This window comes from Rhinoraja longicauda, chromosome 23 (assembly GCF_053455715.1).
Source record: "Rhinoraja longicauda isolate Sanriku21f chromosome 23, sRhiLon1.1, whole genome shotgun sequence".
Lineage (NCBI taxonomy): Eukaryota > Metazoa > Chordata > Chondrichthyes > Rajiformes > Arhynchobatidae > Rhinoraja > Rhinoraja longicauda.
The window spans coordinates 35,128,737-35,151,946 of record NC_135975.1 but is presented as its reverse complement, the minus strand read 5'-3'; the positions used below and the strand labels follow the sequence as shown (position 1 = coordinate 35,151,946).

The 23,210-nt window shown below is 46.1% G+C and overlaps 1 protein-coding gene across 1 annotated transcript in view; it reads left to right on the top strand.

Moving 5' to 3' along the window:
• Positions 1-1,905: 1,905 nt before the first annotated feature.
• The window catches only part of usp44 (ubiquitin specific peptidase 44), a 51,705-nt gene continuing 30,400 nt past the window's right edge, over positions 1,906-23,210 (top strand). The window contains exons 1-2 of the mRNA XM_078420211.1: positions 1,906-2,026; positions 12,026-13,487. Of these exons, the coding sequence (XP_078276337.1) occupies positions 12,081-13,487 (1,407 nt within the window). The 5' untranslated portion in view covers positions 1,906-2,026; positions 12,026-12,080. The remainder of the gene's footprint in view (positions 2,027-12,025; positions 13,488-23,210) is intronic.

The following is a 23,210-nucleotide window of genomic DNA, read 5'->3' as shown; positions in this document are numbered from 1 at the left end:
CCTTTGGCCAGGGGGGCTATGTGAGGATGCTGTTCATTGACTTTAGTTCAGCATTCAACACAATAGTCCCCAGCAGACTGGTTGAGAAGCTGCTGGAACTGGGGCTTAGCACCCCTCTGTGTGCCTGGGTCCTGGACTTTCTCACTGCCAGGCCCCAAGTGGTCAGGATGGGGGAACACACATCTAGCTCCCTCACCCTGAACATAGGATCCCCCCAGGGTTGCGTCCTTAGCCCCCTACTGTACTCCCTGTACACACATGACTGTGGGGCCAGGTTCAGCTCAAACTCCATCATCAAGTTTGCTGATGACACTGTGGTGGTGGGCCGGATCCCCGACAACGATGAGTAGGCCTACCGGGAGGAGGTGGCTGATTTGGCACTCTGGTGTCAGGAAAATAGCCTCCTCTTGAATGTCACTAAAACTAAGGAGCTGATTGTGGACTTTAGAAGGGCTAAACATCCAAGGACGTACACGCCACTGGAAATAAATGGGTCTACTGTGGATAGGGTGAGCAGTTTTAAATACTTGGGAGTCCGCATCACAGAGGATCTGACATGGGCAACGCACATTGCCGCACTGGTGGGTAAGGTAAAGCAGCGCCTTTACCACCTTAGACAGCTGAGAAAATTCAGAGTGTCTCTGAGGATCCTTCAATGCTTCTACTCTGGGGCTGTAGAGAGCATCCTATCCGGCAACATTACAGTCTGGTTTGGGAACAGCTCGGCCCAGGACAGGAAGGCCCTGCAAAGAGTAGTGTGTTCGGCAGAACGCACCATGGGAACTACACTCGCCCCCCCTGCAAGACCTATACATCAGGAGGTGCAGATCCAGAGCAAGCAAGATCATGAGGGACCCCTGCCACCCCAGTAACGGACTGTTCCAGATGCTACGATCAGGCAAACGCCTCCGCTGTCACGCTGTGAAAACGGAGAGGATGAGACGGAGTTTCTTCCCACAGGCCATCAGGACTGTCAACGTTTATAACTCCAGAGACTACATTTTTGTCTACACTATAGTAACTTTATTAACTATATTTATATGCTGTAACTGTAATTCTTTTTTGTGCACAATCCGCAGGCATTGCCACTTTCATTTCACAGCACATCGTGTATGTGACAAATAAACTTGACTTGACTTGACAATAGGGACTGGGGAGAAAGGATGGGAGGGAAGTGGGCAAAAACAGTAAGAAAGAATAAAATCAGAGAGAATAAGCAGGGGGAAAACATTTTAAAAGAAAAATAACAAAAAAATGTGTTGATAGATGAGATATATTCTGCATTTTAATGGTATCATCACACATACTGTTTCCCCACAACACTGATTACACTGCGAGAGGCAGAGCGGACGCGGGCTTTGCTTACTAAAATGGCGGACGCTCCGCTCCGTTGAGGACGACACTTCGGTCTACGCCATTTCAAGTGGTCCATCTTGCTCCTCTAGTATAAGAAGATAACTGTAGATGCTGGTACAAATCGACGGTATTTATTCACAAAGTGCTGGAGTAACTCAGCGGGTCAGGCAGCATCTCAGGAGAGAAGGAATGGGTGACGTTTCGGGTCGAGACCCTTCTTGTTCTTCAGTCTGAAGAATGGTCTCGACCCGAAACGTCACCCATTCCTTCTCTCGCGAGATGCTGCCTGACCCGCTGAGTTACTCCAGCACTTTGTGAATAATTGCTCCTCTAGTATCTTTGCCCGCGGTTGAGCGTGTGCGTACGTGACGTCACCGCGCAACGGCGGTCAGGGGCGCGTGACGTCACCGGTGGTCGGGAGCGCGCGACGTCACCGGTGGTCGGGAGCGCGCTCGCGGGTTGGCGTGCGTGTGACGTCTTCATGCAGCGGCGGGCGGGAGCACGCGTTCGACGTCACAGCGCATCGTCCGCCGTGCGCCCCCCCGCGGAGCCGCTCAAGATGGCGGCGATTTGAAAGGCGGATCGTTAGCGAGGGGGAGAAGATGGAGCGGCCCGGAGCGGGCACCGGGAGACGTCGGAACGGTCCACGTCCAGTGCGCCGGCATTGCGGGTATGAACCCACCCCGGGCTGTTGGTCCCACCGACCGGGGTTGTGGCGGTTTCGGCCTCCCGCAGGAGCGGGCCCGGGCACGTTGCTCGGGCCGCTTTCCGCCCCTCCGCCCCGGGGGCTCCCATCCGCCCCGGGGACCCGGCTCCCACCCGTCTCGGAGACCCGGCCCCACCCGCCCCGGGGACCCGGTCCCATCCCCACCCGCCCCGGGGACCCGGCCCCATCCCCACCCGCCCCGGGGACCCGGCCCCACCCGCCCCGGGGACCCGGCCCCATCCCCACCCGCCCCGGGGACCCGGCCCCATCCCCACCCGCCCCGGGGACCCGGCCCCATCCCCACCCGCCCCGGGGACCCGGCCCCATCCCCACCCGCCCCGGGGACCCGGCCCCATCCCCACCCGCCCCGGGGACCCGGCCCCATCCCCACCCGCCCCGGGGACCCGGCCCCATCCCCACCCGCCCCGGGGACCCGGCCCCATCCGTCCCGGGGACCTGGCCCCATCCGTCCCGGGGACCCGGCCCCATCCGTCCCGGGGACCCGGCCCCACCCGCCCCGGAGACCCGGCCCCACCCGCCCCGGAGACCCGGCCCCATCCGTCCCGGGGACCTGGCCCCATTCGTCCCGGGGACCCGGCCCCATCCGTCCCGGGGACCCGGCCCCACCCGCCCTGGGGACTTGGCCCCGTCCGTCCCGGGGACCCGGCCCCATCCGTCCCGGGGACCCGGCCCCACCCGCCCCGGGGACCCGGCCCCACCCGCCCCGGGGACCCGGCCCCACCCGCCCCGGAGACCCGGCCCCACCCGGGCTGCGGGAGCTCCCACCCGTCCCAGGGACCCGGCCCCATCCCCACCCGGGCTGCGGGAGCTCCCACCCGTCCCAGGGACCCGGCCCCATCCCCACCCGTCCCGGGGACACATCCCCACCCGCCCCGGGGACCGGGCCCCATCCCCCTCCCCCCCCGGGCTGCGGGAGCTCCCACCCGTCCCAGGGACCCGGCCCCATCCCCACCCGGCCGGGTGATGCCAGGAACTGCCGCGCCTCCCATCACTGTTCCCTAGAGTAGACACAAAATGCTGGAGTAACTCAGCGGGACAGGCAGCATCCAGAGAGACCCTACCTCGACCCGAAACCAGAGATGCTGCCTGACCCGCTGAGTTACTCCAGCATTTTGTGTCTACTCTACGAGGGAGCAGTGATGTGTGGCGCGGCGGGTGAACCGTGGACTCCACCGGCAGTTCCTGGCATCATTTCGGTTTAAACCAGCATATGTAGTTCCTTCTTACACTGTTTCCGAGGACCTTTACACGTTAATGTTATGGCATGGCGCGATACACCTGCATGGCATCATTTAAAAGATTGCAAATGGTTCAAGATTCCCAAACTGTCTCGAGTCATACAGCGTGGAACTGGGCCCTTCGGTCCAACTTGCCCACACCGACCAACATGCCCATCTACATTAGCTCCACCTGCCTGCGTTTGGCCCATAGCCCTCTAAACCTGTCCTAATCCTGTCTAAATGTTTCTGAAATGTTGTGAACATACCTGCCTCAACTACCTCCTCTGGCAGCTCAATTCCATACACCCACCACCCTTGGTGTGAAAAAGTTACCCCTCAGATTCCTATAAAATCTTTCCCCCCCCTTACCTTAAACCCTGGTTCTTAATTCCTGCACTCTGGGCAAGAGACTCTGTGCATCTACCTAATCTATTCCTCTTGTGATTTTATACACTTCTATAAGATTGCCCCTCATCCTCCTGTGCTCCAAGGAATAGAATCCCAGCATACTCAACCTCTCCCTGTAGCTCACACCCCCTTGTCCTGGCCACATCCTCGTAAATCTTATCTGTACCCTTTCCAGCTTAATAACATCTTTCCTACAACATGCTGCCCAGAATTGAACAGAATATTCTGAATATGACTTCACCAACGTCTTATGCAACTACAGCATGACCTCCCAACTTCTGTACTCAATACTGATGAAGGCCAATGTGACAAAAGCATTTTTGACCACCTACTGGCGATTTCACCTTCAAGGAACCATGCACCTGCACTCCTGGATCTCTGTGCTCTACAACACTCCCCAGAGCTCTACCATTTACTGTGTAGGTCCTGCCCATGTTGCACTTCTTGTCTGTGTTTGCTCCATATCACCACCCTTTGTATGAAAAGGTTTTCCCTCGGATTCCTATTAAATCTTCCCCCCTTCATCTTAAACTAATACCCTGTGGTCCTCGATTCAACTACTCTGGGCAAGTGCATCTACCCAATCTATTCTTCTCATGATTTTATACACCTCTACAAGATCACTCCTCCTGTGCTCCAAGGAATAGAGTCCCAGCCTGCTCAACCTCTCCCTATAGCTCAGACCCTCGAGTCTTGGCAACATGCTCAGAAATCTCCTCTGCACCCTTTCCAGCTTGACAAAATCTTTCCTTTAACATGGTGCCCAGAACACAATACTCTAAATGTGGCCTCACCAACGTCTTATACAACTGCAACATGACCTCTCAACTTCTATGCTCAATATTCTGACTGATGAAGGCCGATGTGCCAAATTCCTTTTTGGCCACCTCATCTACCTGAAGCCACCTTCAAGGAATTATGTACCTGCACTCCCAAATCCCTCTGCTCTACAACAATCCCCAGAGCCATACCATTCACTGTGTAAATCCTGCCCATGTTACACTTTCCAAAATGCAACACCTCACATTTTTCTATATTTAATTCCATCAACCATTCCTCAGCCCACCTGGCCAACCGATTAAGATCCTGTTGCAATTTCTGACATCCATCTTCACTATCTGCAATACCACCCACTTTTGTATCATCTGCAAACTTGCTAATCGTGTATATAATGAGGTATGCTAATAATAACGTGTATAAAGGACATTAACCTCACAGACAATCAGACTGATGGATGGGACATAGATGAAGTGATTAAAAGTACCATTAGCAAATTTGCAGATGATACTAAGCTGGGAGGTAGTGTGAATTGTGAGGAAGATGCAATAAGGCTGCAGGGTGACTTGGACAGGTTGTGTGAGTGGGCGGATACATGGCAGATGCAGTTTAATGTAGATAAGTGTGAGGTTATTCACTTTGGAAGTAAGAATAGAAAGGCAGATTATTATCTGAATGGTGTCAAGTTAGGAAGAGGGGATGTTCAACGAGATCTGGGTGTCCTAGTGCATCAGTCACTGAAAGGAAGCATGCAGGTACAGCAGGCAGTGAAGAAAGCCAATGGAATGTTGGCCTTCATAACAAGAGGAGTTGAGTATAGGAGCAAAGAGGTCCTTCTACAGTTGTACCGGGCCCTGGTGAGACCGCACCTGGAGTACTGTGTGCAGTTTTGGTCAACAAATTTGAGGAAGGATATTCTTGCTATTGAGGGCGTGCAGCCTAGGTTCACTAGGTTAATTCCCGGAATGGCGGGACTGTCGTATGTTGAAAGGCTGGAGCAATTAGGCTTGTATACACTGGAATTTAGAAGGATGAGGGGGGATCTTATTGAAACATATAAGATAATTAGGGGATTGGACACATTAGAGGCAGGAAACATGTTCCCAATGTTGGTGGAGTCCAGAACAAGGGGCCACAGTTTAAGAATAAGGGGTAGGCCATTTAGAACGGAGATGAGGAAGAACTTTTTCAGTCAGAGTGGTGAAGGTGTGGAATTCTCTGCCTCAGAAGGCAGTGAAGGCCAGTTCGTTGGATGCTTTCTAGAGAGAGCTGGATAGAGCTCTTAAGGATAGGGGATATGGGGAGAAGGCACGGGGTATTGATTGAGAGTGATCAGCCATGATCGCATTGAATGGCGGTGCTGGCTCGAAGGGCTGAATGGCCTACTCCTGCACCTATTGTCTATTGACAGTTGACATTTACACTAAATTGAGTGTGTAATGATTTTTTTCAAATATGAAGAAATAAGAATTAAATGGCATTGTTTTAAAGTGGCTGCAGACATTGAAAACTGAGGGAGACACAAGGAACTGCAGATGCCAGAATATTGTGTAAAACACAAAGTGCCAGATGGGTCAAGCAGCATCTGTGGAAGGTAGACACAAAATACTAGAGTAACTCTGTGGGTCAGGCAGCATCCCTAGAGAAAATGAATAGGTAACATTTCAGGTCAGAACCCTTCACACTGCAACCCAAAATGTCACCTATTCCTTTTCTCCAGAGATGCTGTCTGACCTGCTGAGTTACTCCAGCTTTTTGTGTCGATCTTTGGTATAAACCAGCATCTGTAGTTCGTTCCCACAGCATCTGTGGAAGGAATTGATCGGTGATGTTTCGAGTCAGGACCCATCCCCAGGACTGAGGGAAGGTGCATGTAAATCTTGGAAAATCCATATTTCAAAACATTATGTAAAATTATTAATTTATTATTGGAGTACAACAGCTAGGAGAGTTATTGTGCTTTATTGTGATCACCTAGCATTGAGGAAGATATTAAATGTTCAGTGTTTACGGCCCATGTATTGCCTTATTAATGAAGAGTCTTTCCGCTGAAAGCTTTTCACTGCACCTCGGTACACGTGACTTTAAACTAAACTGATTTAATCTAAAAATGCAATAGAGTGAAGCACGTTTTGACATGTTGTGGTTTTGAAATTTGTTGCATAAATTCTCACTTCCACATATTGCCATCAATATGTTGTAGATCCTAATTTGCTGTGTGATGCAATGTATCAATGACTTACTGTCGCGTAGTTAATAAATCATTGTTATCGGACTGTTATTTTACTTGTCATTTTGTAAAATCTAGTTACAGTGATTTTGCAAAATGTGGGTTTCAATGCAAGCTTGAAACATTTCCCTTTTTCATTCGGAAGTGAGTAGATCGTTCACCACAGGATTAAATACTTTGACACCCATTCCTGATATGTGAACCTGATTTTGGCCCACATGCAAGGTTTTTTCCTCAATATTAAAATTAAGCTGCTGAAGGAACTCAGTTGGCCAGGCAACGTCTGTGGAGTGAATGAGTTGCTTGTCCATTTCGCTCCACAGGTACTGCCAGATCTGCTGAATTCTTCCAGCAGCTTGTTTTTTACACAAGATTCTGGCATCTGCAGCCCCTTTTGTCTCTGTTTTCCCAATGTGGCTTATCCTAATACGCTTTGCTTTTATGGAATCCCATTATTTTTTTATTAAAATATTTGTAACTAATCTTTAAACTGTGTGTTACCCAGAGCACTACATTCAGTGATTGTCATGGCCTTTTGTCATTCTACAATGGTCATTGTTCTCAAAAATTGTTTTGGAAGATGGTTTAGTCTAGTTTAGCGATATGGTGCAGAAACGGGTCCATGCCGACCAGCAATCCCCCACACTAACACTATCCAACACACACGAGGGACAACTAAGCAAATTAACTTTGGAGTGTGGGAGGAAACCGGGACACCCAGAGAAAACGCATGCCGGTCACATGGAGAACATACAAACTCTATACAGACAGCACCTGTAGTCAGAATCAAACCCGAGTCTCTGGTGCTGCAAGGCAACAACTCTACCGTTGTGCCACTGTGCTGCTCTCATCCCACTCGCCCATGATGAGTGTGGAAAATGTGCGTCTTTTTGGAACGCTCCCCCTTTCAAAATATATATAAATGAATGATACTTTATTGTCGCATGTACCTGGGTACAACCACGACAGTACACATGTCGCCACGTTTTGCCGAACTGTCCTTCCTATCTACTGCTGGGGCCCCCTTCAGTCCATGCGTTCTCAGCCGGTTCCCCATCATTCTCGGCCTTTTGGAGTGAGGGAGTGCTTCAGAGTTCTGCCTGTATAGAATACAAAGATTTTCATCTGGTAGTATTGTGTCACACTTGTCCTGAATGTGTTGAAGATCGGCAACATGGGTGATGAAGTGTGGTGATATTGAGCGTGGGTTGGTGGGCAAAATATTCAGATTAGTGATAAATCTGCCAGTGAGGACAGGATGATCACAAGGTGCAATAATTGATCTACCGACTACCTGTTCATATGATTAAACATTCTGACCACCAAGCTTTTCTAAGGTATCACAAAATGCTGGCGTAACTCGGCAGGTCAGGCAGCATCTCTGGAGAGAAGTGTGACGTTTCGGGTCGAGACCCTTTTTCAGACCAAGCTTTTCTGCTTACCTTTGTTATCGGAATATATTTTCCCATATCTACTAATATAAAGAAAATATATCAAAATCTAGCTAAGATTAATTGCCTAGTTTTGATCAGTTTGGTCCCTGAACTGATTATGCATTGTATTGTAGAATACAGACTCACAAGTAGTATTGGCGTAGTTGTTAAGCAAGAAAAATAGTGAAATTGGTTGTTGTGCTGCTTCATTTTCTCAAACTACTGATGAACTGCACTTTGGAGATTATCCAAACTTTGTTTATAAGGGCACACTTAGTCTCACTATGTTGAAGTTTTTTGGAAAGAATATCTGTTCCTTCAAACTTGTTTAGTCGAAATATCAAAGGGCTGTTCAGCGGTAAAGTTGCTGCCTTACAGCGCCAGAGACCCGAGTTTGATCCTGACTACGGGTGCTGTCTGTACGGAGTTTGTACTTCTCCCTGTGACCTGCGTGGCCTTTCTCCGGGTGCTCCAATTACCTCCAACACTCCAAAGATGTACAGGTTTGTAGGTTAATTAGCCTCGATAAAAATAGTGAATAGTCCCTAGCAGGTAGGATAGTGGTAATGTATTGCTGGTCGTCGTGGACTCGGTGGGCTGACGAGCTGGTTTCTGCACTGCATCTCGAAACTAAACTAAGTTGAGGATAGTACTTTTGTATTGGAATCATACAGTTTTGTCACGCAGTATGCATGTACTTTGTGACATGGAGTGAAGTGGATATATTTTTTTGCAGTACTTTGAGTAAAATGACCTAGCTGCTTCATTATTGATAATGTGGCTATTAACATTGTTTGTCTATTTAGTTTCATGAGTATATGAGACAGATTAGTTTACATTTAAACAGTATGTAGAGCAGGAGAATATTAACTTGGCAGTATATATTACACCTTTCACATAGTAAGACAGGAATTTAAAGTGTTCTTGATCAAGGTTTGACAGTGAATCGGAAGGAATTAACAGGTTGACTATCAAAGCTCTAAATGAAGACTCTTTCAGAAGAGAGCTGTAGAGATTTAAATAGGCAGTTTCAAACCTAGGGGCCCAGTCAGAAAAAGACACAGCTGTTAATATTTGAGTTGTTTTAAATTGGGAATGTGCAAGTAGCCAAAATTGGAGAAGTGCCGATGTCTCTGAGAGTATTCTGTCTGGAGGAGATTGGGAAATCAGGATGAATATATTGGGTCCAGAAAAGACCGGGTCATAGGTAACAGGCCCTCGGTTGCTGAGGGAATGATACTTAGTGTGCCACTGACCGTGAGGCAACAGCACTCTGATAAGTCGTGCTTTACTAAAGGGAGATGGGAGGGCAATGAGCACTTGAGCAATATTTTGTGGCTTCAGACTTTTATGGTTTATGTTGCAATTAATAGGAATTGCATGTTGCTTACCCGAGTATGAAAATCACAAATGTTTTCTGAAAGGGTGCTCCTTAAATTTGCAGATTTCTTGTTTCAAGATCATTTATAGCTTCCAAGTGCTTTTACTACACTTTGTGACCGGTTTTCCCTCTTTCTGCTCTCACTCAGAAGGAATACACCTACATACGGCAAATAATTTTTTCCAACTGTTTGAGTCGACCTGGGAAAATAACTCTGATCCATTCCCCTTTCCCTGTGGATGATGCCAATCAAATCAATGTTATTGGCCGCTGCTCCTAAAAACTCAGTCATACAACAATGATCTGCTGTCGTTGTTCTTACCACAATGTTTGCAATTTTTTCCACACGCACTATATCATCAACCCTTGAACAAAAATAATATTAGTCTATAGTATGATTTTAGGATTAGACTGGATAGAATGCAAAGAAAGTTTTGCACTTTCGTGGTGCATGTGACAATAATTAACCAATACAAATATTAGTTGGTCCATTTTTCTCTTTCCCCTGACTCTCAGTCCTATATCTCTCATTCCACTTTCCCCTGACTGTCGATCTATATCTGTAATTTCCCTCTCCCCTGACTCTCAGTCTGAAGAAGAGTCTCGACCTGAAATGTTACCTATTCCTTTTCTCCAGAAATGCTGCCTGTCCCGCTGAGTTACTCCAGCACTTTGTGTCAATACAAATATTATTTGTATACTTATTATAGGCAAAGGAATGTACCACAAAATTAAACAGAAGCTCAATTTTTGAGTTGCGTTAAATGATATTGTGGTAAAGAAGCTGACCACTTTGAATCCACCTTGAATTGCAAACAGCCAAAAGTGGACTGTTTTTTAGTTGGGATTGATATTGGCAAAATCTCCGATTTTCAAATAGTGCCACTTGAACCAACAGAACTCTAATCCACCATCTTGTCTGAAAGACCTACACCAATTCATCACACAGCCTAGACAATGGATATTTTGGATGTTCTTTTTAAAATCTATATACTAAAACTCTTGTTTGTTTGTTCCTGAACTACAGCCAAAACAGCACACGATTGCGCAACAATTTTAGGCCCACCTTACTCACCTTTGGTGCTAATGGAAGAAGTTTCATTGAAATCGGTGTTATATTTTTAAAGTAATTCACATTTTAAAGTTTAAATCTATCTCTTAGGGAGGGAGAGGGAGGGAGAGAGGGAAGGAGGAGGGAGGATAAGGGTTGTGGGGGAGGGGAGGGAGGGTGCGGGAGGGGGGGAGGAGAGGGTGCTGCAATGCAGGAGAGGTTTGGGCCCAACGGGTCCACTTGGTCTAGTAGCTATTAAAGGCTCTATTACAGACATGTGGCTTGATAAATTGTTATGCTTTGCAAGTATTTGCCAAGCTGTAGTATCGTATATTGTATCGTATCTTCTGTAAAAACCAGCATCTTTCTACACATTAGTAAGCAAGAATCACTTTGAGCAGCTAAATAACAATTGGATGCAATCTGTATTTTTTCTCTTTCATACTTTCCTAGATTAGACCAAATGACCTAAAAAAGTGTAGACTGTGACAGTGGGTGCCTTGGCAGCAGCGTGAGCCTCGGTGGTGGTGGGGCCTCGGTGGTGGTGGGGCCTTGGCGGCAGCATGAGCCTCGGTGGTGGTGGGGCCTCGGTGGTGGTGGGGCCTCGGTGGTGGTGGGGCCTCGGTGGTGGTGGGGCCTTGGTGGTGGAGGGGCCGTGGCAGCAGCGTGAGCCTCGGTGGTGGTGGGGCCTCGGCAGCAGCGTGAGCCTCGGTGGTGGTGGGGCCTCGGCGGCAGCGTGAGCCTCGGTGGTGGTGGGGCCCCGGCGGCAATGGTAGCCTGGGTGGTGGTGGGGCCTCGGTGGTGGTGGGGCCTCGGTGGTGGTGGGGCCTCGCAATCGACCAGTGGTCCGTCAATGAGCGTGATGAAGATAACGGGGACCTGGCATGGGGGACCGCCGTGAGGGATGGTGGGAGAACACGGGGGGGGGGGGGGGGGGTACTCTAGTTTTAGAATCCTCTGCCCAGTAGATAAGCCTGCGTTTGTTTGTTTGTTCATTCGTTCCGGTGAAGGCGCTGTGCACACGGCAGCCAGCCAGCAGTCGCCTGTCTTTTTCTTTTTGTTTTCACTTTTAATTTCAAGTTTTCGTGTACTCTGTTGTGACTGTTTGCAGACCAATTTCCCTCCAGAGATGAATAAAGTTTTATTGTATCGTATAATTTGAGTTGGCATTGTTTAGTTGAATGAGGAAGTTGATAGGCAATAACATTTTGAATTTATGGCTCTGCATGCATCTGAGTTTAGTAAATTTTCATCTTTATCAGATGTGGATCTGGTCTCCATTCTTGCCTTTTAACAGCTATGTCGCAGATAAATTGTAAATCTTAATGCTCCGCCACATTGAAGTGCATATGATGCCACATATCCTGTTTATTTGAAGTTAGAATTGATTCTGTGAACGTTTACGATTGTTGTTCATGCTCAGTTTCTTGTATTTCTTGCAGTTTATCAAATTGGATGTTTGGCGTGCAACCTCCAGAATGGCGTTGCGTGTGATTGATGGATAGGTGCAAGCATGTGGGGCGGCTTCGGCTGGCCCAGGATCATTCGATTTTAAATCCGCAGAAATGGCATTGCATGGACTGCAACACCACCGAGTCAATGTGGGCATGTCTCAGCTGTTCCCATGTTGCTTGCGGACGATACAATGAAGAACATGCACTCAAACATTTTCAGGAGAGTCAACACCCCGTGGCCTTGGAAGTAAATGAACTGTACGTATTTTGCTATATATGTGACGACTATGTGTTAAATGACAATGCGACTGGTGATCTTAAGCTATTGAGGAGCACATTAAGTGCGATCAAGAGCCAGAACTATGACTGCACAACTCGAAGTGGTAGGACTTTACGGTCAATGGCAGGCGGTGACGACTCTGATCTTTCTCGAGGGTGTACGCAAGCACAACTGCGCAAGGAAGACCGGATGTTCACCGCACTTTGGCACCGGCGTAGATCGCTTATGTCCAAGGTTTTCCAGTCGTGGTTCACGCTGACTCCCGCGGGTAGACTGAGCCTCGAGGAAGAGCGGTTAAGAGAGGAGGCTGAAATTAAGAGGGAAGATGCTCGGAAAAGACGACAGGAGCTGAAACGCCGGCTGCACGAAGAGTTCTTAAACTTGCCGCCACGTAAGAGTCCACGTACAAAGGATCTCTCGGATACAAATGACCTGTCAACTGAACTCCCACCTACAAAATATCCAGCCCTACCAGCTGACCTGCCTTTAGCCACAGTTAGATTGAAAAGAATTGGTGATTCTCCTATTAAACGAAGGCCGACTGTCACGCCTGGTGTGACGGGACTGAGGAACTTGGGTAATACCTGCTACATGAACTCCATTCTACAGGTGCTCAGCCATTTGCAAGTGTTTTGTGAGTGCTTCTTGGACCTCGATTTGAGTCCTTCCCAGGATCTGCTGGCTGGTACAGCAAATGGGAAAACCAGGTCGTCCAGCGGGCGACGTTTTGTCGGTGACGTAAGTTCGAGTACATCTCTGGATGAGGAGAAAGGTTCGAGGCGACCCAGTTTCTCCGAAGGCCTAAGCGGGGGAGCATCTCAGAGCCAAAATCGGGAGCTCATTCAATTAAAGGAGCCGAACTCTAAACATATTACCCTGTGCCATGAGCTCCATAGCCTTTTCCTGGTCATGTGGTCTGGGAAGTGGGCGTTGGTGTCTCCCTTTTCCATGCTGCACTGCGTGTGGCGACTTATCCCTACGTTCCGTGGCTATGCCCAGCAGGATGCTCAGGAGTTTCTCTGCGAGCTGCTGGATAAAGTTCAGCAGGAGCTGGAAGCTACAAGACCGTCAGTTCATCATACGCGATCAATTCCCATATCACAGCGAAAACTCATCAGAAGAGTTCTGAATGTGATTAACACCATTTTCCATGGACAGCTGCTCAGCCAGGTACTGATTGCGTTAGTTGTTAAACCTTAATTTAATATTTGTTGGCCATATAGTAGTACATTGCCAAAGTGGTTCAATTTATTTTTCTTTGTCACCAAACTACAATGCAAATATTTTAGTTTCCTGTTTTTATTGTCCTAATTAAAAAGCTGTATGTGTTGAGAACTTTTTCAAAGAACCAGCGATGTTACCCTGCATTTATCTTGCGATATTTGTTGCTTATTGCATTATGATATTTGGAAGTTGAAAGAACAATCGTCATGGATCAGAGGCCATTGGTTTAGAATAAAAGGACATACCTTCAGAAAGGAGATGAGAAGGAATTGCTTTAGTCAGAGGGTGATGAATCTGTGGAATTCATTGCTGCAGAAACTTTGGAGGCCAGGTCAATGGATATTTTTAAGGCGGAGATGGACAAATTCTTGGTGTCACGGTTATGTGGAGAAGGCAGGAGAATAGAATTGAGAGGGAAAGATAAATCCGCCATGATCGGATGACTTGATGGGCCGAATGGCCTAATCCTACTCCGATAACTAACAAACAATTCTAAATTCACAAAATGCTGGAGTAACTCAGCTGAGAAGGAATGGGATGAATGGAATGGAATCTCCTGAGATGCTGCCTGACCTACTGAGTTACTCCAGCATTTTGTGAAATAAATACCTTTGATTTGTACCAGCATCTGCAGTTATTTTCTTTACATTAACAATTCTAAATGAAACTTCAAGTCTTGAGTAGTTAAGAAATTGGTTGTTGCTCTGAGCTAAATTGGAGCCCTGAAAACCATAACTTAATCCCCATTTATTGTTGAATTTAGCAAGATGATCAGCCATGTAGGAAAATAACTGCAGATGCTGTACAAATCGAAGGTATCACAAAATGCTGGAGTAACTCAGCAGGTTAGTCAGCATCTCTGGAGAGAAGGAATGGGTGACGTTTCGGGTCGAGACCCTTAAGAAGGGTCTCGACCCAAAACCTCACCCATTCCTTCTCTCCAGTGATGCTGTCTGACCTGAGTTACTCCAGCATTTTGTGATACCTTCAAGATGATCAGCCATGATCACAGTGAATGGCCTCCTCCTGCACCTATTTTCTATGAGATTGATCAGGGTTCCTCTTGAGGTTCGATTAAAAAAGGAAGATCAGTCAGAGTCTAATGGCTGTGCGTGTTCTCGCCCCACTCCTCTTTGCTCCCTTCAGCAAAGAACTACTATTAGATGAAGACTGGAGCTGTGAGGTGCTGCATGATCAAATAACTTAAGAAGCTTCTTATTAAAGTTCATGCATGATCAAAAGTGTGGCTGAAGCCCTTGAACATTGAGTCTGAACACTTAAACAAAGTATTTGTAAATTTGCAGAGTATGGTCTAAAACACCTGGGGTATCTGGATAGGGAGAGCTGGCCCACAGACTAGTTAGACTGGTCAGACTAGTCGAGCAATGGTCTGATGTAATGCTCATAATCACCCCTATACAGATGATGTGCCAGACTCCCTCTTTGCAATTGCTGGATCTGTTCTGCCCGACCAGCACAAGTCCCACTGGAAGTTATAACATGTGCAAGGAGGAACTGCAGGTGCTGGTTTACACCAAAGATAGACACAAAATGCTGGAGTAACTCAGCGGGCCAGGCAGCATCGCTGGAGAGAAGGAATGGGTGACGTCTCGGGTTGAGACCCTTTTTCAGAATGAGAATCAGGGAGGGGGAAACTGGAGGTCTGGGAAAGTACAGAACAAAGCTGAGCCTGCGTCAATGACTGGCAAGGTGAAGCCCACAATGGTCCAATGAATATTGATTTCTCTGACTTCATATAACCCTTGCATTCCCTCTCTCTCCCTCTCTCTCCCTCTCTCTCCCTCTCTCTCCCTCTCTCTCCCTCTCTCTCCCTCTCTCTCCCTCTCTCTCCCTCTCTCTCCCTCTCTCTCCCTCTCTCTCCCTCTCTCTCCCTCTCTCTCCCTCTCTCTCCCTCTCTCTCCCTCTCTCTCCCTCTCTCTCCCTCTCTCTCCCTCTCTCTCCCTCTCTCTCTCCCTCCCTCTCTCTCTCTCTCTTAACCCTATCCTCCTCCTCCTCCTCCTCCTCCTCCTCCTCCTCCTCCTCCTCCTCCTCCTCCTCCTCCTCCCCCCCCTCTCCTCCTCCTCCTCCCCCCCCCCCCCCCCCCCCAATCCTAGTCCTCTTGCTAATTTTACGGTTTGTATTCCTTTGTAATCGCAAGCAGAAGAAAGTAATCCCAGTAATCTTCAAAATTTACTCAAGATTTGTTTTAGTCTCAATTAAGGAAGGAAGGAAACACTCAATTTCCCCTAATATCCTTTCTCAGCTGATGAATCTGTACTCTTCTGTGTTGGTCAACATTCGGAAGCAGCATTGAACATAGCAAGAGGGAGGATTAGCTGAGTATTGAGAGACAAAGCATTCGGGCTGCATCTGGGGAAGGTGGTGAAAAAACCAACAGGAGAGATGATCATGCTTTTCCAATGTACCTGTGGGTGATGCACCTGTCTGTAATAGGATTGGCGGAAATAATGACTGCAGAGTACTTGGCAAATCAAAGTCGCCTTGCATGGTGTGTGGCACTTAATGAAATAGACAGAACAAGTCCGAACTTAAAATTGGCTGAGGAACAGCAGATGCTGGTTGACACCGAAGATAGACAGAAAATACTGGAATAACTCAGCGGGTCAGGCAGCACCTATGGAGAAAAGGAATGGATGATGTTTCGGGTCTGAAGAAGGGTTACGAACAGAGTCCGTCTCCGAATGTGTCCCTGGGAACAGTCAGTAGAAGTAAACAGTGACTAGTATCTGCAGTTCCTTGAGTCGACCCCATAAATTACAGTTGAGAGCTCACTCTGTCTAGTACACAAATCCCCCTATTATTGATTGACTAACAAACATGCCTAGAGCTGTGCATTGGGCGCTAAGTGACAAAATAAATCTGTTCTGGAAACTGCTGTATTTCCATCACAAGAGTTTGATGTAGGCCAATTAACATTCATCTTTCTTAGTCTGTTTGCAATGCTGTCCTTTTACCGTCAAGCCGTTTGAGGTGAGAAGAGGAATGTGCAATTATCATTTGTAATGTTCAATACTAACATGCCTGGTCACAAGACTTGGGGACAGTGTTCAGTCATAGACTAATAACGATCATTCCTCAAAAGTTCCAGGCAATGATAATCTTTCTCAGAGGAAATCTGACTTTTTAATAATGATGACATTGCCATTGAACAGGTGCAGCTACTAGAGATGCTACCTCACAGATCCAGTATCAGTCTGAAGAAGGGTCTCGACCCGAAACGTCACCCATTCCTTCTCTCCCGAGATGCTGCCTGACCCGTTGAGTTACTCCTGTATTTTGTGTCTATCACAGATCCAGTGACGTGTTCTTTCTTGACCTCTGGTGTTGTCTGTGTGAAGTTTGCACATTCTTCCTATGACTGATTTTTCCTCTGTGTGCTTTGGTTTCCTCCCTCATTCCAAAGACCTGAGTTGATAGGATCTGAAGAAAGGTCTTGACCCGAAACATTGCTTTTCTGCGGAGATGCTGCCTGACCCGCTGAGTTACTCCAGCTTTTTGTGTCTATCCGGGCTGATTGGCTGCCCTAGTGCATAGGAGAGTGATAGAATCTGGGAGAATTGATGGGAATGAGGAAAGAATAAATCACCTCCGGAAAATTAGAGGGGAGCGAGTGCTTTATCAGCTGGCGGAAGTGGTCTTTAAAAAAAAGTCACAAAAATGGGAATAGTCAATTCTGCTACCACAATGATTCTAGGGATACCATTGACCAGAAGCTCAACTGGATCAGCCGCATAAATACCGTGGCTGCAAGAACAAATCAGTTGCTGGTTATCATGTGTGACCCAAGACCTCTCCACCATGTACAAGGATTGTGTGGGAGTACTCTCCACTTCTCCAGCTGACTGCAGTGCTGATGAATCACAGGAAGTTTTATATCATTGAGGCCAAGCAACAGTGCATACCATCTACAAAATACATAGAAAATAGGTGCAGGAGGAGGCCACCCGGCCCTTCCAGCCGCTACTCACCCTGATCATGGCTCCACAATCAGTAACCCGTGCCTGCTTTCTCCCCATATCCCTTGATTCCGCTAGCCCCAAGAGCTCCATCTAACTCTCTCTTAAATTCATCCAGTGAATTGACCTCGACTGCCTTCTTTGGCAGCGAATTCCACAAATTCACAACGGTGCAGTTCCGTGTGTGGATGCTCTGACAGCACTCCTTGGACCCTCTGCTTCCACCACCAAGGTGGAGCAGAACCGCAGGCTCATTGGAACACTATCTGCCACTGCCCGTACAGGACACATCCCACACTAACCTGGAAACATAGCACCATTGTGTTATCATTGTTAGATGTATATCCTGTAATCCACCCTGGAGCATTGTGGGAGTACCTATGCCAGTGGGATTGTAATGGTTCAGAAAGGAGACTCATTGACACCCATCAAGACAATTTAACAAGGCTAATAAATGCAGATCTTGCAGCAGTGCCTCCATCCACAAACAAATAAAAATGTATATCCAGATCATTAATTCACAGTTCAAAACTTGCAATGTATCAATTACAGAAACGCCTTTCTCTAATGTTTGGGCGGCACAGTGGCACAACGGTACAGTTGCTGCCTTACAGCATCAGAAACCCAGGTTCCATCCTGACTACGGGTGCTCTGTGTATGGAGTTTCTACGTTCAACCTGTGACCATGTGAGTTTTCTGCAGGTGCTCCGGTTTCCTCCCACACACAAGTCACATAGATTTGTAGGTTAATTGGCTTTGGTAAAAATTGTAAATTGTCCATAGTGTGAAGGATAGTGCTAGTGTACGGGGATCGCTGGTCGGCGCGGACTCGGTGGGCCAAAGAGCTTGTTTCCGCACTGTATCTTTAAACTAAAATTAAACTAAATGTGGGAATGAGAGTTTATGAACTATTCCTTCAACCCTATACCTTGTCGCACTCTTTACTAGCTCCTGATAGCCAGATCCATTTTGTAAAAGTTTACAATTTGCTCATCCTGGTCCCACTAAGCTCGCTGTGTTCCCCTTTTGTGCCATTCCACTGGTGAACAAAGCTTGGAATTTCCCGGTAGTGGTCCATTCATCATTCCCTCCACTTTCTGCTCCATGGTTATCAGAAGTGGATCTTCAAACAGCACTTGTGAATGGAAGCAGCTCTGCGATGTTTGTATGTGAATGTGCCCTATTCATGACCCCATGCTGGTGTGTGGGCCAAGCCCTTGTGCAATCATTCACCCAGGGTTAATCACCCAGCTTGGTGTCGACTTCCAGAATTGTTTGACAATTGTTTAAACCATTTATTATTTTGATGTACCTTGATTTGGAGGGCATGTATTTTAATGAACACTTAAAAAGAACAATGGGATCCAGCACAGGAGGCAAAGAGATACAAATTGTACAAGTGGAGCAAAGGTGACATTCTCTTAGTTAAATATGAATACTACACCTTGTGGATTTTGCATTTATTACCTGTGCATTTGATAATCCATTATCTTTCTCTGAAACTAACTTGCAATTTATTAGGTTGACAGATTGAATGTAATCTCATACCTTTTAATCTGGTTGATAATAGTTTTATGCCATTACCAGTGCTTGAAGAATAAAACAGTTTTGCTGAACTCTGAGGATTGATAGGCAGTTTCTCATGCCCGAGGGTTGTTGGGATTGTTGGGATTGGGTCAGAAAGTGGAGGCCGAGATCAGTTCGGCCATTGTCTTAGTGAAAGACTCTGCGGGTCAGGAGGCCACATGGCCTCTTCCTGCTCCTGTCTCTTGCATCCTTATGAACTCTGCACATCTTCAGTGCTTTCCATTCGTGTCTATATCTAAGCCCTTGTCTTATCAACACCAGCACTTGGTCTGTTCCTGTCATTATACAAGACCATCCACAATATGATCAGGTGTGTAGGAAGGTATTTATTCACAAAATGCTGGAGTAACTCAGCAGGTCAGGCAGCATCTCAGGAGAGAAGGAATGGGCGACGTTTCGGGTCGAGACCCTTCTTCAGACTGAAGAAGGGTCTCGACCCGAAACGTCGCCCATTCCTTCTCTCCTGAGATGCTGCCTGACCTGCTGAGTTACTCCAGCATTTTGTGAATAAATACCTTCGATTTGTACCAGCATTTGCAGTTATTTTCTTACAACACCACGTGTGTAGGAAGGAACTGCAGATGCTGGTCTACATCGAAGATAGACGCAAAATGGTGGAGTAACTCAGCAGGTCAGGCCAGCATCTCTGGAGAAAAGGAAAATCTTTTCTCCAGAGATGCTGCCTGACCCGTTGAGTTACTCTGCTATTTTGTGTCTGCCTACAATATGACCATGTCTCATCTGATCTTGGCTTCACTTCACTTTCCAAATACCCATAATTTAATTTCTATTGGTGAGAAATTGTAGCAAGAGCATGATGTCACATTCACATGAATTTGCACAGAAACCTGCCAGTCATCAAAGACCATTCAATATTTAAGCTTGAGGGGAATGGCTACATTTGCTATTACTGATTATTGCACACAAGAACTTGGCATGAGACAATGCCTTGCACCTTGTACTTAGCTTGGAAACAACTAAGTTACACACTTAATGCACACTACATGTAGGTGAGGGATTGAAGTTTGGGAAAAGAATGTTGAATAACTGTAGAAATGATATGTGCAACTTTAAAGGCTTTTTAAATGGAGGATCCAAGTTACTTCGGAAATACTTTGCTAAAAAATTAAATAACCCCCCTGTCATCAACATGAATTCCTTTCACTTGGACAATGCTATAAAAAGTTGACTTATTTGTATATACTAAGATCTTCAAACACAACCTGTCCTAATCATTCAAAGTGCACATTACAGCACTGCCAAATAGTTTCCTCCCCTTGTGCTTTTCTCCAATTTATGGACATATTGCTTTTTGAAAATTGACTTTCTTTGTTATCAATGGTGCTTTGTTCACAAACGTATTAGCAGTCTCGTAGTTTGTCTTGGAAGGGAAGCAAATCTGATTCCAGGCGAATTTCTAAATGTTTGTAATATCTGATGGTGTGACAATTAGCAACTGAATATCTAATATAAACCTCAGGATGCTGAACAGTAATATTATATTGGTCAAAAAGCAGGGTTAAAGCATATCTTGGGGTCCTTGGACACCATTATGGCTAATGCTGTGGCTGGGGACCACAGTTTGTGAGAGGCTCCAAGGGTAATGGCTTTGGTCTTTCTAATGATCATTTGGTGAAACCAATTAGGGGAGAAGTGGAACTAAGGAAAGACCGTGTTGGTATGTCCAAGTATTTGTTGGTATGTCCAAGTAGATATTTCGTGATGATACTAACGGGACATCATGAAAAATGGAAGGCCGTGGATAAGCTACCAGATATCTCAGGCATCATGGAAAAGAAAATAAAGCCAATATAAGAATTTCTGTGGATCAGGTGGAATGGGTAGGAGTGAAAGAAAGTGAGGAAATTCCCATCCAGCGGGGACAAGGGAAAGCATTTGGAGGGATGATGATAATTCTCTTGAGTAGGCAGAGGATAAGATAAAGATAATGTTCCATTGGTTTTGGCAGTGACTGTTTCTGGCACAGAGTACTACATAGAGTATGATCTATGTAACATTAATGTGGAAGTGTGATTCCAAGATGGTTTTCTGGACAATTGTCCATTTGATGGTCAGTCATATCATTAGCAAACACCAAAATCCTAAGCTATTAAAACGGTAGTCATACATGTATAGAAATAACGTACTTTGTTCTGGTTGCTATGTTTTATTTGTTGCTTATCATCAATTCAGACGATTTTTCGCTGAATGCAGTTAATTTATTTTGTGTTTGTACACTGCTGTTTGATCTAGTCCTTTTCAAACTTCTTATTGACACTAGGGAAATTGTAAAATTATCCCATGGGAACAATGGGAACTATATTACCCGAGCATGATTTATTTTCCCCTCTTGGCAGATTACGTTTGACATTGGTTTCTGTTTTGTTTTTATTAAATCGCTCGTATAATCTTCTGAAATTAGGATGTTGATATAAGGGCGGCACAGTGGCACAGCAGTAAAGTTGCTGTCTCACAGCGCCAGAGACCCTGGTTCAATCCTGACCACGGGTGCTGTCTATACGGAGTTTGCACGTTCTCCTCGTGACCTATGTGGGATTTCTCCAGGAGCTCCGGTCTCCTCCCACACTCCAAAAGAACGTACAAGTTTGTAGGTTAATTGACTTGTAAAAATTGTCCCTAGTGTGTAGGATGTGTGTTAGTGTGTGGGAATCACTGGTCGGCATGAACTTATTGGGCCAAAAGGTCTGCTTCTGCATTAAACTCTGTTTTGGAACAGAGAACCCTTGGAGAAATAGGTGAAAATAAGGGCCATGTATAACTTGTGTTATACAAATTGTTGGCTATTATTAGTGGAAAGATTGTTCGCTATTATTAGTGGAAAAAAACTGCAGATGCTGGTTAAAATCTCAATAGACACAAAATGCTGGAGTAACAGCGAGTCAGGCAACATTTCTGGAGAGAAAGAATGGGTGACGTTTCGGGTCACCCATTCCTTCTCTCCTGAGATGCTGCCTGACCTGCTGAGAAACTCCAGCATTTTGTGTCTACCATGTACAACATTACTTTAAGTGTGATTTCTGAAGCACTTCATGGGTTTAATTCTGAGAAAGTATGTTAAAATGAAGCAAGTCAGATACTTTTGTCAAATTGATTCGAACAGTGATGTGCTTGAAGCTGTTTTGGACCAGTTAATAACATTTGGCTCATTAGCTATCCTGGTTAGACTGGTTTAAGTGGAATTGTAAATATAAAAGTGTGAATGATGCATCTTAAAATTCGTGCCTGGTGAAGTCACTGCAAGCAAAATTAAAAAGTGAATGGAGCACCCTTTTTGTTATTCAATTTTTAAACTTTGCAGGCTGTAGAATAGGAGGGTTGATGCTCCTGTCAAGTTGCATGGCAGGTCTGCAGGGTGTGCGTTTACACGGATACATAATCTTTTAACCTAACACTTGAAAAATGTTGATAAAGTTGATTAAATAATATATTTAAAGAAAGAAGGATTGCATCAAACATTCAAATGAGTACAGTTTTTTCTTGGCATGTGGACTAGTTGAGATTGTTTTAACATGCCTTCCTATTCCAACAGTTTAGTTTAGAGATGCATCGTGGAAGCAGACCCTTTGACCCACTGAGTCCGCGCTGGCCAGCGATCCCCACACATTAACACTATCCTGCACCCATTAGGGTCAATTTACAATTATACCAAGCAAAGTAACCTACAAACCTATACATCTTTGGAGTGTGGGAGGAAACTGCAGCTCCTGGAGAAAACCCACACAGGTCACACGGCGAACATACAAACTCCATATAGACTGCACCGTTAGTCAGGATGGGCACTGTGAGGCATCAACTCTACCGCTGCACCACTGTGCTGCCCTGCTGTGTATACCTCGGACAGTATTTTGCATTTGGTGGCTCTGGGAATGACCACAATTTAAAGGGTTTTTTTGTATTTGTATTTTTTGTATTTGTATTTTTTGTTTTTTTGTAAATGTAAACAGAGCAGACTTAATTCTATAAAATGTGTGCAAAAAGGAGATCAAATAATCTAAGATGAAGGAATTTGGTTACTGCTGGAAGAGTTTACCACACTGCAAATAGAAATATTAGAAATAACAGCAGCCCAGAGAGGTGGGGAAAA